The sequence below is a fragment of the Miniopterus schreibersii genome (genome assembly GCF_964146895.1).
Source record: "Miniopterus schreibersii genome assembly, chromosome: 5".
NCBI lineage: Eukaryota > Metazoa > Chordata > Mammalia > Chiroptera > Miniopteridae > Miniopterus > Miniopterus schreibersii.
In genome coordinates this window covers 66,392,365-66,410,480 of record NC_138106.1, presented here as the reverse complement: position 1 = coordinate 66,410,480, position 18,116 = coordinate 66,392,365, and the positions used below count along the sequence as shown (strand labels likewise).

General features: G+C 37.9%; 1 protein-coding gene across 1 annotated transcript in view; it reads left to right on the top strand.

The window, feature by feature from the left end:
- The window catches only part of EPHA6 (EPH receptor A6), a gene marked incomplete at its 5' end in the record, with an annotated part of 762,908 nt that overhangs the window by 515,956 nt on the left and 228,836 nt on the right, over positions 1-18,116 (top strand). Inside the window, one exon of the mRNA XM_081138997.1 lies at positions 17,491-17,599. Coding sequence (XP_080995123.1) covers positions 17,491-17,599 — 109 coding nt within the window. The remainder of the gene's footprint in view (positions 1-17,490; positions 17,600-18,116) is intronic.

Sequence of the window (18,116 nt, the reverse complement as noted above, 5' to 3'; positions counted from 1 at the left end):
CATGGGGACGGAGAGTGAGGTGGGGAGTGGGGTAAGAGTATTGGAGAGCTTTTGTCCCCTCCTGTGTGCATGTGTGAAGGTGCAGAGATGAAAGAGAGTATGGAACTTTCTAGTAACTGAAGGAATTCCAATAAGGCTAGATCCATGGTTCTCAAAATGTGGGCCCTGCACCAGAACCATCAGCAACACATTAGAAATGCAAATTTTCAGGCCCAACCCCAGACCTACTAAATCTGGGGTGGAACCCAGCATTCTGTTTGCATAAGCCCTCCAAGGACCTGATGCCCACTGTGGTTAGGGAACCAGCAGCTTCATCCAAGAGGACTAGGGCAGGTAGGGGTAAGGAGTGATGGGGTGATGATCTTGGTACAGGTAATATAAGATAAAGAGCTGGAGTCACAGGCAGGGGCCATGCCGTGCTGACCTTTGTCTTGCTACTGAGGCTAAACCCACCCACCCACCCCCTCTCTCTCTCTTTGTTTTTTTACTGTTTTATCTTCTTTCAGTTATCTGTAGTTTTGGAGACAGGCAAGCAGTCAGTGAGTTTCCCATAACTGACTGCTCTGGAACCATCTAATTATTTCCTCACCTTCATTTTATTCACACTAAAAATAAAACCTTCCAAATATCTTTTTCATTGTCACGCCTATTGCTGTCATAACTTCCAAATTCCCTAGAGACAGTTTTGGCCTTAAGGATTCACCTACTGAAGGTGCTGGAACCTTGGGAATTATTAAATTCTAACACATGCTTGATCTCTGCCAGCATGTAAGCCTGCATATTTCTCCTTGACAGTTCATATTTGGTCTCTGGCCTTCCAAGACTGTGAAAAAAATCCTGCTCACAGAGCCTCCTGAGAAAACTGGAGGTGAGCCATCCCATGCCAAACCCTCAACAAGAATTGCTCAGTTTCAGAAGTCCTCGAAATTAAGTTATCTGAGAAACTTCATGAATCTAGGTATCATAGAGGTAAAGGTGATATGTTAGCAAAGCAAACTTAGACACCAAGATGACTATACCACACAAAGAGGTCACAGACTCATCTCAGGCTAGGTTGTAGATAGATGTCTGTTCTAACTGGCAAAGGCAAAACGATACATTCAGTTAGGTGATTCAATTGGCATGTTGGCTTAAGAGGATTCTTCACTCTATTAATTTGTCCTCAATAAAATAAAGGGAATGTGCTAAATGATCTTCCCTTGCTCTAAAAATGGGACACTTCCTAGTGAAGCAATTAAGGACTTGGGCCAGACCAAGCTCTGCCACTCCCTATGTAGTAAGACCTAAGGAAAGCAATTTAGTCTGTCTAGGTTTTGGTATCCTCATCAGAAAACTAGAAATTTATTCATTTGTGTGTTCACTGATTCATTCAACAAATATGTTTGAGAATCTACTCTGTACTAAGTGCTGTTCCACATGCTATGGATATAGCAGAAATAGACAAAGACCCTTCATATTCTAGAGAATACATTCTAGAGAGGAGAGAGGGGAGAAACAATAAGTAAAATATTTAGAATGTCAGGTGATACAGATGGTATGTTACCTAGATCTTCCCTTCAGGACCCAGGTATTTATTCTCTTCACTAGTGGGAGTGCTGCCTGCTGAAGGCTCATAGATTAATTCTTTTCCAGACATTGCTTGGTCAAAAAAAAAGCTGCATGCCTCAGAGTCATTCCCTCTCCCCAGGGGCTAGGCAGAATCCAAGACTGCTCAATGTGAGGTACAAAGATTAGTCCTATTGTTCAATTCAGGGCACCTCGAAGGGGCAGTCTCAGCTCAGAACTCCCTGATGTCTGCTGAGGGTTTGTAGCTATCATATCATAGTTCAACTGCTCCACTTTTTCATTTCTGCTTCTCTCACTCCCCCACATGTCCATGCTGAGGTCACTCCTAGACAGACCTGCTGCATGCAAACCTCCCTTGCAGAATCTGCATCCCTGAAGCCCCATCTAAGACAGGTGATGAGAGGTGCTCTGGAGAAGTGTGAAGCTGAGGAGGAGAGGGAGTGCCCACCTCCTAATGTGGCCATTAAACATTAACTAGTACTATAATCCTAATTATTACTGTGAGGTAGGCAGCTGGCAAAACCTGCATGGAGGAGGGCCTTAAACTGGGCTTTGAAGAAAAGGAAGAATATAACTAAGCAGAGAGAACAAGAAAATTTTTTACGATAGCAATTGATTCATGCAATTCACTTTGGCAGATGCTCCGCAGATAAATAGACAGCTAAAGAGAACTAGTGAAGAAGAATTTTGGTTAAAAACTGAAGCTTTTGACTTAACCCTGGATTTAGACCTTGACTCCATCACTTCCTAGGTATCAGACTTTGGACAAGTCTCATGTTGTTAGATCTCAGAAATGTTGATTATTGATACTGATATTATTGGTATTTATTTTCAACCCTAAAATTCCATTATACAACTTCAATTTAAAAAAAAAAAACAACAACACAAAATAATATTCCTTATTGTCTTCTTGCATGTAGAGACCCTACTATAGCAGTCAAGTCATTCCCTGATTCTGTACTTTGACATTTATCCTTCATGCCCATAAGCTCACCCTGGAGACTAGTTGGCTAGTCTTGGTGTTAGTTTTTGTTTAATTTTTATAGGTGATATATAAGGATGAGTGGGATTCTCCAAAAAGAGTTGGCCTCCCGAGGCTTAAGCACTGGAGAACTGGATTCAGCCAAGGAAGTTCCACACTTGAACTTCTGAGACACCAGATCTTAACCAGCACAGTAGGCAAGTCAGGGAACCTCCATCAGCTCCATTACAGCATCATTTTGTGAACCCAGAGCCACTGTCCCCCCTGTTTCTATGGTAACCAAATTATTTATGGGTTGGGCCACTTTTCTTTTAAATACTTAAATCGACAAAGATCTCAGTGCCAACAGACAATATAGCAGAGCAGTTACAAACTCAAACACTGGAACTAGACTGTCTGTACTGAAATTCTGGTTCTGCCACTCCTGTCCGCATAGCCATGGCAAGTTAATTAACCTCTCTGAGCCTCAGTTTCTCCATCTCCGAAGTAGAGATAATCCGACTATCCCACATGACTGTCGGGAAGATTTCAAAGTGAATACCTGGGAAGTGTCTAGAATTCCGGACGGCACGTGTAAGCGCTCTGAGAAGAGTGTGATTACAGCAACCCCCTTCTGAGGGAGACGCCTCCACAGCCCGTATGCTGTTTGCCGGAGCCGGTGCTGTGAATCAGCGGCCTCTCATCTCCGTAAAGGAGGGACAAAAAAATTTAAAAGGCAGAGGAAGGATGTAATTCTGGCTAGAAAACCCCCTTACGGTACCTTCTTTGGAATCCTCTTCAGTTTTCAAGTAAAAATGACAAGACTTATGTTTACGTACCCCACTATAAATTTTTTTTAAATTCAGTAAATAACTATCTCACCGATTTGCACAGGAATAAGCAGTCCAAAGAAAAACCCAGCTTGGCTGTACATTGACAATTCTATTTTGGCTCAGAGTAGGTATTAGTTATGCTATTCTATAAGTAATATTCCCAGACTATCTTGTTTGAGGAAGGACTTTACTTTTTCAAATTAGGGGGTAGATACAGTTTTGAGATTATTTAAACTTTTATAAAATTACATTTTTACCATGCATAATGCCTGGAAGAGGGCTACTCTATTCTTTTACAAATTAATCCAAGTTTCTTAGCAAAGGGAGGGAGGGAGGGAGGGGGGAGGAGGGAAAAAGCACCAAGTGGGAGCATACCAAAAAGATTTGGGGTTATCTAATTGCCTTAGGAGTACATTCTTTTTTCTCTCATGTTCTGAACTGCAGCTCAAAATTCCTTTAGAATCATTCTAAACCTTTGAGAGCTAATTCTTAGAGACTCATATTCATTAGAGACTCATTTCTCACTGTATTTATCCATTTTAGGAGCTTCATGCACCTTTTCATAACTAGCTAGCTGTCTTTTTGTCTTTTTCTCTCTCTCTTCCTGATTAAATTACCTCTAGGATGATAGATTTGAAATTGTATTAAACAAAAACATGCAGTTAAGATATCCAATTAACACACTTTTTTAAAGTTATGTACCTTTAGATACATTTAAAAAAAAAAAAAAAAGGCCCAGCCGGGCATGGCTCAGTGGTTGAGCATCGACCTGGGATCCAGGCGATCGGGGTTCGATTCCTGGTCAGGGCACATGCCCGGGTTTAGGGCTCGATCAATGACTCTCTCATCACTGATGTTTCTCTCTCTCTCTCTTTCCCTCTCCCTTTCTCTCTCTGAAAATCAACGAAGACATTTAAAAACAAACAAACAAACAAAACTTCTGTACATGAGACTGTCTATATCACCATTTTCCCCCAATGCTTTTACACTTAGGATGGGGCAGATGGGGGGTGGAGGGGATCAGTGGGCAGGAAAAGGGGGGACATCTGTAATACTTTCAACAATAAAGATTAATTTTTTTAAAAAAAGATGGAGAGAGAAATACTTTACTAGGAAAAAAGGTAGAGGGAGTAAAAAAGAAATTGATGGGGTAATTCTACCTTTGCATTGATCACTGGCCTCTAGAGGTCTCCAAGGCTCCAGGACTTGAATACATATGGAGAGATGGAGCATCTCACTTGGTCCATGACTGAGAACATAGCTAAGGAAATCACATATGCACCCTTCCCATAGCTTATACTGGAGAAATTGGGAGATCAGGACAGGTGAAGAATGGCAAAGCTCAATTTGGAAAATAACAATTAGAAAAATACTTTTTGTCAATCTACAGAAGAAAGCAATATAGAAAAACTCACTTGAAGCTACATAGATATACCTCATTTGCCAGAAAAAAAGAAAGTAATACATGAATTAGTCAATCTAGTAAGTATATAGAATTTAGAAATTTATGTGTTTTGTTTTTGTTGTTGTTATTGTTTTCGTTAATACTCACCCAAGAATTTTTTTCCATTGATTTTTTTTAGAGAGAGTGGGAGGAAAGGAGGGACAGAGGGAAGGGGAGAGAGAGAGAGACAGAAACATCAGTGTAAGAGAAACACATTGACCGGTTGCCTCCCACACCCATCCAGCTGGGGCAGGGATCCTGCAACTCAGGTATGTGAGCTTGACCAGGAATCAAACCTGCAACCCCTTGGTCCATGGGCCGACGCTCTAACCACTCAGCCAAACTGGCCAGGGCAAAAAACTTATGTATTTTTAAAAGGAATATAAGAGACATCTATTACATTTTGTTAATCATCCAAAATTATTTAATCAAAAATTTTGTTTAATAAAACACACCAAACATATATATAACTAATCTAAGTCATTAATGTCACACACTAGAATTAAAGTATTACAAGTATTGTCAAATTTCATGTTCTAGGAAGAAAGCTGAATGTTTTAAGCAGTAAGTAGCATGACTTTTTCTATCTGTATGGGATGCTTTCTCAGAAAGCTTGACTAACTAGATGGATGTTGACTTTTACTTGCATTTCTATTTTTCCTAAAAACTCTTTGAGGCAGCTTAAAACACATATACAAAATGTTTAATAAGTTAGCACTAGAAGTAGAAAATTGACCCATAAAAACAAGAGGGAGCCCTGGCCAGTGTGGCTCAATTGATTGGGCATCATCTCATACACCAAAGGGTTGCTGGTTCAGTTCCAGTGAGGACACATGCCTGGGTAGAGGGCTTCATCCCCAGTAGGGGGGATGGTGGGGGAGGCAGCCAATCAATGTTTCACTCCCACATCAATGTTTCTCTCTATCTCCCTCTCCCTTCCTCTCTCTCTAAATATCAATTTTAAAAATCTTAAAAAAGATCAGAGGGAGAAGAGTGTCATTTGATAATTATTACCAGAGATGCAGCACATGTGCGCCATCCCTGCCTCTGGGCCTTCTGTCAGCAGCCAGAGGGTGAAGAAGTGATCAGGCCCTCATCATATGAAGCACAAAGGCTGTAGGAAAGATAGGGGGCATTGAGGGTAACAGCCACAGGTAGAGTTTTTCGACAAATGCATAAATTTGTTTGTTTCATATGGTATTTTCTGACCACAGCTTTTGATAGAAGCAGACACAAGGTAAAATGTCGCTGATTGAAGATGATCTTTCCATGCTGGGAGGGAGAAAGGAAGGTTACTTAGTACATCACATGCATAAAGACTTTAGAAGAGAAAAATATAGGAAGTGAATAAAAAGAATCACCCTTCAAATTTCTTCTCTAAATATTTTGTCCTTTGGTCAGGAACTGAAAATTAGAATACTCTAAGTCCCTTTAATTGCAGGTATCAAATATATCATGAGCTAAGTTAAACAAAAGGAGATACAAGAACTTCCCAGGACTGCAGTGGAAATGTGTAATAAACCTAGGCTTCAAAAAGGACTGAAATAAGAAACTGGAAGGCTCTCAAAATGAAAGGCAGCCAATCTTTTTCTTGATCAACACAGCCATTCATTTCTGTTTCTCTAAAAACTAGTTTTACCTGGATCTATGTCCATTTAGAAAAAGATACCTACCTGCCCCATAGCTTGAAAGTTCACATGTCCCCTTCATTTCATCCATGTACCAAAACCTTCAAACCGACTGTGAATCTTTATCCCAGATTCCTGAGGGACTGTGGTTGGCCTAATTTGAGTCAGTTCGCCATCCCTGATCCAACTCTTAGGACTGGGACCCAGAGAAGAGAGAACAGTCTTCCAAGGCCCTACCCTGAGGGCGGAGACAGTTTCAGAGGTAGGACTAATGAGATATCCTAGAAGATGCTTACTCAGAATTTTGAGTTTAGTCTTAAATAAGACTTAGAATGTGAATTCTGTATTTTCACATTGGCAGATGATGCAAATGCTTTAAAAATAAGGTAAAGAGATACAGAAATCTACTATTGAAGCCAAGACGCCCAAACAATATTTTTGCCCATACAAAAATAAAACCTCCCCATATTTGCGCTGAAATAGGCTGGAGGCAAAGCAAAAATTGTCCTTAGGAAGCAGATTTGTATCTGCTCCCGCAATTAGGCATACTCTAGATGAAAGTGCTGAGTTCCACACCACAGGATACAGTGAGGAGAAAAAAAAAAGGTGATTGTGGCCTGGACAATTTCCGAGCAGGTGTTCCAAATCATCAAAAAGACGCCCGAGGAGTAATGCTCCCATGGAAAAAGTTATATTAAGCTGCAGAGTTCTACAACATGCTTTCCAGGATGAGCTATGGAAAAGTATACTTGCACAAAATGGAATAGGTTGTCTTGTTTTGTAGAGTTTTGATCAATTGCCTTTTGTCTCTGAGAAAATGATTTTAGTTTTGATAAAGCTGATAGCGCACAGCTCTTTCTGGCTGCAGTAGGATGCAGAATTATTTGTGCCCAGAAATCAATTCTGGTTGTTGGAAATTAAACCCAATCATCAGCATAGAAGGAGAGGCTTATTGTTCTCTCAAGATGGCACATACCCAGTTTGTCTATAATCAGCATCATATTGTAAAGGATATTAGTTTAAAAGATGAATAAATAAAACACCGCTGTTTTATATTACACAAAATAGGGAGTGGGTATGTCAGGAAGTTTTTCCCTTTGAGTTCATTTTTAGAGGGGCATTTACTCCAACATTTTCAGAATCATAATACTAAGCCTCACTTTTGAGTCAAAACTTAGTGAGAGATCAACATGCAAAACAATCTTATTTTCTTGAAAATAATAGTGGTAAGTAGTGGGATAATACTGTTCCTAAAACACTCTTGAGATAGAAAACACCCAGCTTGAGCGACATAACAAGCAATGAGACATTATTAGTACCTAGTTTGGAAATATTAAGACCCACTTACCCTTCTTTCCCTCATACTAGGATATTAATGTGGATAAATACAGTCAAATCCTTTCTTCCCTGGTTCATCGTACTAAATAATACTCTCAGTATCAAATGCCAGAACCCCAGCTGGCTTAATGAAAAGTGGGACTTGATTGCTGTGTGTGAACTGCAAAGTCGTGAATAGCGTGAGATTCAGGTCAAATCCAGGCTCTGAACCATGTTCTCAACACTCTCCTGTCTGTTCTGCTTTCTTCTTTGTTGAATTGACCTTCAGACCCTCAGGTTCTTGCCACATGTTTACAAGAGTTTATATCTCCAATAAAAATTGAAATTCTGAGTAAACTCACATCTACTCTACTCCTGAACCTGCTAACTTGAGAAAAACCACTGGCATGCTGACTGACTGATGTCACGTTAAATTTTCATGATTCTCCCCTTACCTCTCAATCCTACTTCCTATTCTGCCTATTGATCTGTGTCTCAGACATCGAAAAGTACATAGAAACAACTGCTGAAGATGTTGTGCTGTTTTGTGTCTCCATATTTGTGGTGTTTCTTCCAACCAGAATGTCCCAATACCTACTCACAACCTTAGTGACTTGCAGATTAGTTCTAATCATTCCAGATTTAGCTTAATAATCACCTCCTTCATTTCTTCCTATGGAGGTTATCCCATATCACCTTACACATACCTCCATTTTAGAAACAATTTTACTCTAGTACAATTAAAGCTTACTTATCTATCTCCTCACTAAAGAGAAACTACAATGAGGACAGGAAGCCAAGCTTTAGTTTTCTTTGTCTCCCCAATCCCTGTGTAACAGCATACAGCATATTCTAAATAATTAATATTTTTGTTATTTTTGAATGACTAATAAGTTGATGAATGAGAATTTCCTCAAGAACTTTTCTAGAACTTTTTCTAAATAATCAATGTGTGTATTGTTATCAGGATTATTTTCTTTAAACATTTTTTCTATGAAAAATAGATTCTAAATAAATCTTTGAGTTTCTAAGCCTTACGAAATTTGTGATCTCTAATGGTAATACATTTAATCACAAGCTCTTTACCTCAAATCATTCTAATGGTTATATTAAGAAGCTGTATCACCTCAGTGCATATATATGTCTACCAATGTGCAAATGCCCACTATTAATATGGTACATGTTGAATAGTATTTGAATTTGAGCATCATTGGTTCCCGATCAATGATCCAGGGAATTTGTGAAATTTGTAAGAAAATTATTCTACACTGGATCTTTAAAAAAAGGATGGGATATGTATGTATATGTGAAAACATAAGTTCAATTGCAAAAAAAAAAAATGTTATCGAAGACCTCTCTATCTCAGCTGCCAGTAACAATATGAAATACAGACAATTACAAATATTTGACATTTAAAATGTTAACAGTAGTTCCAGGTGTTTGAATGCCTCCGCCTCTTTCCCTTGTTCTTTGTTGTGTGTCACAGGAAGCCTGCCTGTAGCGAGGCATCTTAACTGTTTATTCGGGCACACAGGAATCTCACTTTAAAAAAGGCAGGAAGTGTTTCATCTCGCTGCTCTACTTGCCTGTGCTTCTGCCTCTCCATCAGGGTGTACCAAACTTACATTTTCCAATTATAGCTGTATCATTTGGCATTTTTATTTGACAAGTAAATTAAGGTCATCAAGAAGAATGAATCTTGAAACCTTGTGTGTCCCAAGGTAGCCACAGTGTGATGTGCCATGTTGCATTGTTTCTGGAGAAGTGGCAGGACAGCTGTAAAATCACTTTCGGAAAAGGCGTAATCCCAGCCTAGGGTCCCTACTTCAGCAGAAATGATCCATGAGGTTTGTCTTCATCCATCTGAGAACTCAGTAACTGGCTTACTTGAGTAGAACAGCGAATTTCATACCCCCCTCCTCTGCCCTTGCCAATCTTAGAGGCATTTTCCCTGTTCATAGATGGCATCACATGTTGAAGAAAAGTAAAAGAAAAATGTTAATACAATACCATGCTGTTTAGTCTTATGGGGCCTTCTGTCTTAAAATTCCTTGATATTTATTAGCTGGAAATGATATAATCTTGTTTATTTTTACTGATTAATATGATTATGAATAATGCATATTTATAAAAAAATTTTTAAATACAATACCATGCCAATTTCTCTTCCTTTAAATATCTACTCCTTCAAAGCTTAGGCAGGGAGATATAAATAAAAATTTTAACTCACGCTATTTTCTATTAATTTATTTCTGAACATATTAAATGCCAAAATACAAATGTGTAAGGATCATCTTTGTAGCTAGGACAATTTTAAGCATTAATATTACCAAATATTGCCATTGCTCCATTGCATTCCACATAATGGAAGTTATCATCTAGCTGAATTGAAATGTATGTAGTAAGATGATCATCTGAACTAAAAAAATAGCTGTGGTGATAGGGTAAAATGGGGTTGAATCTAAGAAATACTTAAAATTTAAGAATGACGGGGTTGATGATGAACCTGAAGGCAAAGCCGAGAATTGTGTGAGGACTGTGTCTGAGCATTCAGGCCTGGACATCCCTAAGAATGGTGTGCCCGCTGCAGTGGGATGACTTTTACCCTCTAGACGATGGGGGAGACTCTGAATATGTCTATTTATTATTTCAAAGAAAAATTATTTGGCCACACAATGTGGGATGGATTGGGAAGAGACACTGTGGAAAGGCAATCTAATAGAAAATTATAAAACTAGCCTATTCGCATGAGGCTGATTCCTAAAATGAAGCTGTGCCCATGGTAATGACAAGATAATATAAGACATGATAAAGATTTGACTCTGGAGGTGAAGTTGTAGGGAAGGGTAAAACCAGTGAAGATCTCACTTTTCAAGCCTGGGTAGCCAAGAGAATAACATAATCTACAAAATCGCAAGATTATGTTCATCTAGGAGCAGTATTTCCTCAGCTTTCACTCGTATCTCACACTCTTTTGTCTGCATTACCATACTTAGTGTTGAGATTTTACAGACTGGTTAGTCTTCATTATATATTGCTATGTCTTTCTATATGTGCCTCATTTCATAGGGTAACATCATTCCTGATTACAATAGATGACCTAAGAGGGGGATTTCTTTTCCTGAAAAAAAAAAAGCATGCTAAAGATTTCCTGTATTGGTTGTCAAATACCTTAAGGTTAATTTAATTTATTGGGCACTGTCATTCCATTACTTTGTTGAGATTTCTGCTGTGCTTTAAAAAATCATTTTGGTGAAATGATGAGATAATATCCCTTGACTTTTTTACATTTCATCAAAATTTGGGAGTCATAAATAAAACATGTGCATATGAAGCAAATATACGCCATTTATTCACTGAACAGCATTTTGAGAAATGTCTGCTGCCTTATTCTGACTCCCCACCAAAAAAAAAAAAAAAAGTAACTGCTGCCTTCCATTACTTTAAAAAGATGTTCATAACAGAAAAGAGCTAACTTTAAAAAACGATTCCACAGAAAATGACACAGAATACAAATGACAGATTTTACTTTGAAATGTAAATATAAACTAGAATAATCTTGATTACAGAGAGACAAAAATCTTATGCTTCCATAGAAGAAAACTCTTTGGTTAAAAATAGCCACAATGTTTTCACTCATACTTTCCTGGAGGCATGGAATCTATTTTTTATCTTTTTTTAAAGTATTTGGAATCCAAGTAAAGAACTTCACTTTTTTTTCCTTTTAAATAGAAATAACTAAAGTAAACCTCACTTAATGTCATCCTGGCCTGGCCGGGCGTGGCTCAGCGGTTGAGCATCGACCTAGGATTCAGGATTCAGATCAAGGTTCAATTCCCAGCCAGGGCACATGCCCAGGTTGTGGGCTCTGATCCCCAGTTGGGGGCGTGCAGGAGGCAGCAGATCAATGACAACTCTCTCTCTCCCTCTCCGTTCCTCTCTGAAATCAATAAGGATATATAAAAATAAAAATAAAAATAATGTTATGCTAATGTATGCCAAGCATTTGCTAGGTACAAAGTCTTTGTTCAGTAACAGTTTTGAACTCTTTTTGGAAATTGCTTCCTCTTACAGAAGTGTGCTTCTTTCCAAATCCATACAATGAAATATATCATTGTAATATATTTATATTTCTCTAATACTACAACTTTATTCCATTAAACAAAGGGACATTTTCTTTTTAAATATGTTTTTATTGATTTCAGAGAGAGAAAGGGAGAGGGAGAGATAGAAACATCAATGATGAGAGAGTCAGATTGGCTGCCTCCTCGCGCGCACACACACCCCACCCCAACCCAGCATGCGCCCTGACCAAGAATCGAACTGTGACCTCCTGGTTCGTAGGTCAACACTCAAACACTGAGCCATGCTGGCAAGGTAGAAGGGGACATTTTCAATCAACCAGTCACAAATACATTTCTTTTCTTTTTTTTTTTCTTTTTTTTTTTTTAAATATCTTTATTGATTTCAGAGAGAGGAAAGGAGAAGGAGAGAGAGATAGAAACATCAACGATGAGAGAGTCATTGATCAGAGGCAGCCCTCAACCCGGGCATGTGCCCTGACCAGGAATCAAACCCCGATCGCCTGGATCCTAGGTCAATGCTCAACCGCTGAGCCACACCCGGCCGGGCACAAATACATTTCTTAATATGGATTTCATTGTGTTCCTTTTTTTCAAAGGTTTGCTCTCTGTGGAGTAACTTAATGTGAGTAAATTATAGTATACATTTTCTCCTACAAAACTAATTAGAAATAATCTCCTCAGGATTAAAAAATGAATAGGTGGTGCTAACAGAAAAGTTTCCATCACAGAGGAATTTGTACTGTACTTCCATTTCGTAGATAATTTTATGGTTTATTTGTCTAAATGTCTGTTTAAATTAATCAAGTCTTTGAGGCCTCTAACCAAGGAACAACTCTTCCCTCGTCTTCCTCCTTCCAACACATTGTATTTCCAAATTCCCAGTGTGCTGACTCACTGCCGGGGGCTGTGTATTCTCTTCCAGAGCACCCCAAAATTTCCCTTTTGCGACAGTTCTTACACTTGTATTATTTGTTCGCTGTCCGTCTTCCCCAGGGAACTGTAAACCAGGAGAGCAGCAGCTGTCTTCATTCATCATCCTCGTATCCCCAGTGTCCGTCTCGGTGCCTGCCATGTCGTGGGTGCTCAGTAAAGAGCTGTTGAAGGAACTAAAAAGTTCTTAACCTTAGATTCACATTTCTAAGCTTAATCTGCTCAATTTGATTAAATGTAGAAATCTGTACTTTCTAGTAGCCCCTGCCTTCTGGGAAGCATTATCTTCAAGCATACAGAATAATTGGATTCTTCTGATTAAAATTATGTTGGGTAAACTGCCTTCACATACATAGTATAGTTACCTCCAGGGTAAGTCTTCTATTCATATCAAGGGGAAAGAAAGGATACAGATTGCCCACAGGTTAACCTGAGCCTTTCTTACCAGAATCATCCAATGTAAACAATTACTCAATCCACTTACTCATGTGTCAGGCCCTATGGCTTGAATATTATGTTAGTTTCTTAGGGCTACTATAACAAATTACCACACACTTCATGGCTTAAAATGACAATTTTTTTTTTTTCCATTTCATCAAAATTTGGGAGTCATAAATAAAACATGTGCATATGAAGAAAATTTATACCATCTATTCACTGAGGGACATTTTGAGAAATACTTTATTCTCACAGTTTTGGAGGCCAGAAGCACACTCTCTCCTGAAGCTCTAGGAAAGGATCCTTCCTTGTTTCTTCCAGCTGCTGGTGGCTCCAGGCATTGCTTGAGTTGTAGCTGCATAACTCCAGTCTCTGCCTCTGTCTTCACATGGACTTCTCCTCTTTCTCTTCTCTTCTTCTGTCCCTTATAGAACACTTGTTGTTGTATTTTGGCCCACCCAGTTAATGCAGGATGATTGATATTCTTAATTACATTGGGAGAGGGGTGATGGAGATGCCATTATTTTACTTACTACAGATACTATAGGGAATAAAGTCCCTAATAAAAAAGATAGATTACAAAAATAGCAATTTCCTAAAAACATGATCGAAATTTATTGGTAGAAATAGTACAAGGGTCTGTGGGAATACATGGCTTGAGGACCTAACCAAATCCAAGCAACCAGAAAAAAAGCTTCACAAATGATGCAATGTTCAGTAGGAAGACTGAATAGGAATTCACCATGAGAGCAAATTGGGCACATTCAAGGAACTGGAAGAATTCAGCATGGTTAGAGAATGATAAGAGATGAACCTGGAGATATATACTAGAGCCATTTGTGTAGAGCCTTATTAACAAAGTGAAGGACTTTGGACTTTATCATGAGATAAAGACAGAGCTCTGTGACTGATCAACACCAGTACAATAAGAACGCAGAAATTATCCATCAGGACCGAGAGCTGCAGCAGGTCCTGAGTGTCCCTCTTATTTCTACATGGCAAACCTTATTCTTTTCACTGTTTGATTGTAGCTTAATGTACAGCACTTTTTCAGGACATTTGGTCCTGCCCAAAACATCCACAGAGATATTTGGTTCATGCCAAAAGGCCCTTGAAATTCGGTCCTATCAAAAATGCTCATGAGTGTATTTGATACATGCGAAGTGGTCCTTGATATTTAGTCCTGTTGAAAACAACCACTCTTAAAATGTGAATTACAACAAAAATAACGTAAACAAAATTTTAACAAGTTAAATGTATTATTTTATGAATCATGGACAAATGTCTCCATGTACATTTTGGACAAGACCAAACATGACCAGATATTGAGGACCTTTTAGCATGGGCCAACTGTCTCAGGTGACATTTTGAACAGAACCAAATATCAAGTAGCAAATCTGTAACACAGTATCATAGTAAAATTGCTCTGAAAGATTGTGATAAGGATATTTAATTCAACAATCTCATTTCACAGGCATAAAATCAAGGTCAAGCAAGGCTATGATTGTTCTGGGACATACAAAAGAGCTGGATCTAGCCAATTGTTGTGTTAGTGAAAATGGCCCCTATAACATACTGTCAATAGTATGGGCTGGGAGCCTGACGAAGCATGGTTGGGATGCCGGCTTTCCTGTATACAGGAAGTATGACCTTAGGCAAGTAATATACATAACCACTTAAACCAGGATCGATAATAGAACCTACCCATTAAGACGATTGTGCAGATAAATTGGATAATGGATTTGAAGCACTAAGCATAGTGCTAGAGGATAGTTTGCTATTAAATAAATAGTGGCTGTTGATGATGATGATAATGTTTTCATGATCATCTCAGCCTATCATTTATAGCTTTTTACTCCCAGTATATTAGTGCATCACATCATACACTCAAATTTTCAAATGACATTTACATATATATGTTATTCTCTACAAAGGAGATTAGGATTTAGGATTCCTAGTGCAGAGGGTTAAGAAATTAGATAGGACTATGCACTTTTCCTTGTCACAACTTTATATTCTGTTACCTAATAAAAATTTTAATTAAAGCAAAGTTCATAAATATGTAATCACAAGAGTAGAAAAGAAGATATATTAGTAAAATGGGCAGTTTACCAAACTATTATTTAAATAAAACAACACGATTTTTCATAAGAGGCAATATGATTTTCAAAAGGCACCCAATTACATAATCTCCTCCATCTGAACTTTGAATACATGGTCTCAATAAATTACTTGCTATCTGGCTCCATGAAAATATATGCTCCAGGTTTAAAACTCTTGAACTATATTACGTATTTTACAAATACAGCAGTTGATAAGTAAATAATGTTTTCTTTTTAAATGCCATTTTATCTTCAAAAGGTTAATGTTGTTTTCTATGATATCTGTTTCTTACAATTGTTATTCAATAATTTTTAATAAGAAAATGTGACCTTTTAAAGCATACATTAATTCCCATGATATCAATGCTAGTTTGAAGATTAGGAAATTCAGTCAGAACCTAATAAAAATCTTTCATACATTATATACTGGATAAGATGCAACCATTTCACTTGTCTCTGTACAGATTGAAAACTCAATATTCAAATAAATTGCCTGAAAATATCTTGATTAAATCATAGTGACTAAAATCTAATTCCAACGTTTAATACATTTCTTACTGAAAACTAAACATAAATGACTATTGTTTTTATTTACATATAGGTTTCTTAAGAGGAATCTTAAGTGCTGTAACTGGTTTTTTACTGACTCAATAACAACATTTAAGGTTCAGATATTCTCTAGTAGAGATGCCATTTTTATGAGGAAGTTGTTCTGTTAATTGTTCTTGGGATATAAATTTGCATGTGATATACTGCGTACTTGATTCTCAGAGAGCTTTTCTGTTGAAGCCTTAAAGTACTCAAGTTTAATAAATTAATATGGTAGAGAATTAAGTAGTTTGCTTGTCAAATATATTCTTTCTTCGATTCAATTTGCTACTTATAACTGATTAGATTAGTGGATTTTTATAGTGATCAAAATAAAAATCAAGCTTTATTCAAGTTAAAGGATATTAAAAGGACTGATTGATTTAATATTTTGGAATATTGATAATTAACTGAATTATTATTGTGAGTTATAGCATAGGAAGGAAAAATGAAACAATTATCTAGAAGCCTGAATTCTGGTGGTAATCATATGTGAGCTTGGGCAAGTTCTTTAACTTCTCTGGGCTTCAGTTTTCTTATCACTGTTATTAAGCAGTTGCCCGTATCCTATCCCATAAAAATTATATCCAATTAAAATTTCAGTAGTACAAAGGAGAAGTGCTAATGAACTAATTGAACTAATATATTTTTAAAGGTTTCTAAAAGGCAGCCCATGCAGTTTTAAGAAATGATTTTGTCAGAGACAGGTAATATGTTGTTGCCTTATGTTATCTAGTCTTTTCATCAGTAAAGGAAGCTTTTAAATATCATTTTCTTAATTACTGCCAGATATCTGAGTACCAACTATTTATACCCTTGTGCTGTGAATTTATAACTTTAAACTTGAATTAAGCACTACTAAATATAAAAAGTCATTTTTTTTTTAATCTGAGAAAAATATTTCTCCTTCACTTTTTAAATTAAATTTATTGGGGTGACATTAGTTAATAATATTATATAGGTTTCATGTATATAAGATGGTCATTCTTAAAATGAATTATACAATAGTTTTTCCACCTTGTAGAAAAAGACAACCAAACAGTGTGTGAAGCCCGGTTTGTTGGCAAAGTGTTTAAGGAAATAAATTAGCGCTTATAGAAACAAAACACTTTAGCCCATCTGCTGATTTGATTTTGCAGCACATACTCAATCTTAGGCGGTGCAGTGCCCTGGCCGAGAGGCCGCGTCGCTTGAGCACCGCCCAGGCACCGAGAAGCCCCGGGCTCAGTGCTTGCTCAGGGCCAGGCCGGGTCCCCAGTAGGGGGCTGCAGGAGGCAGCCCATCCAGGACGTTTCTCTCTCCCTCTCCCTTCCTCCCTCTCTAAACTCAATAAAAACATTAAAAAAAAAAAAAAGAGGTGTGGTATTAAGAATCCCTCTACTTTATTAGTGTTTTTGTAAAAAAGAAGAAAGGGGTAGGCTGTGGGTTATGACCTTAATCTTCAGCCCTTCTTTGGGGTTTGCAGCCTGTGTGCCCAATAAAGGGCAAATATGATGGGGGTTTGGCATCCATTAGCACATTTTCTAGCATACACCAGTTGTGAAGTAATTTTGGTAATGAAATGTCCCCAGGAAATGTTCGCCTTGTGTCTGTTTCAGCTTCCGACATGGCGGTGGAGCAGGGCCAGATTCTCGTGATAGCCACCGCGGCCGTTGGGGGATTCACTCTCCTGGTCATTCTCACTCTGTTCTTCTTAATCACCGGCAGGTAACTGGCATCTACCAGGGTATTCCCAAGATTTGCGAATAACGGTTTTTTAACACTACACTGCGTATTCAAATGCTTTTAAGCGTAACAAAGCCCACCCGAGAGAAAAAGGGATCGGGTCCATTCTGCTCCGAGAGGGGACGTTGTGGGAGGAGACCATGGCTAGTTCTCTGTATCCACAGGCCTCGGAATGTGAGGCAGCCAGAGAGGTGATAGAAACACTTTGAAAGCTGTGAATGATGAAGTTCTACTTAATAAGTTAATTCTGAGTTTTCCCTTCACTACAAATTATACCATAAAGGGTTTAGAGAAAATTTATCAGAGAAATTGAACAATTTATATGAAAGTTCTTTATAAACTTAGTTACAGAAATATGTCATTTTTAATCCATTAAATATTGAAGGAATCTATATTGGAATTATATGAATTGGTTTTATAAATCCAATATTTCCTAACTTTAGAGCAATATGGATGAAAATTTAAAGTAACAATACATTTAACATAGCAGAAGACCCAG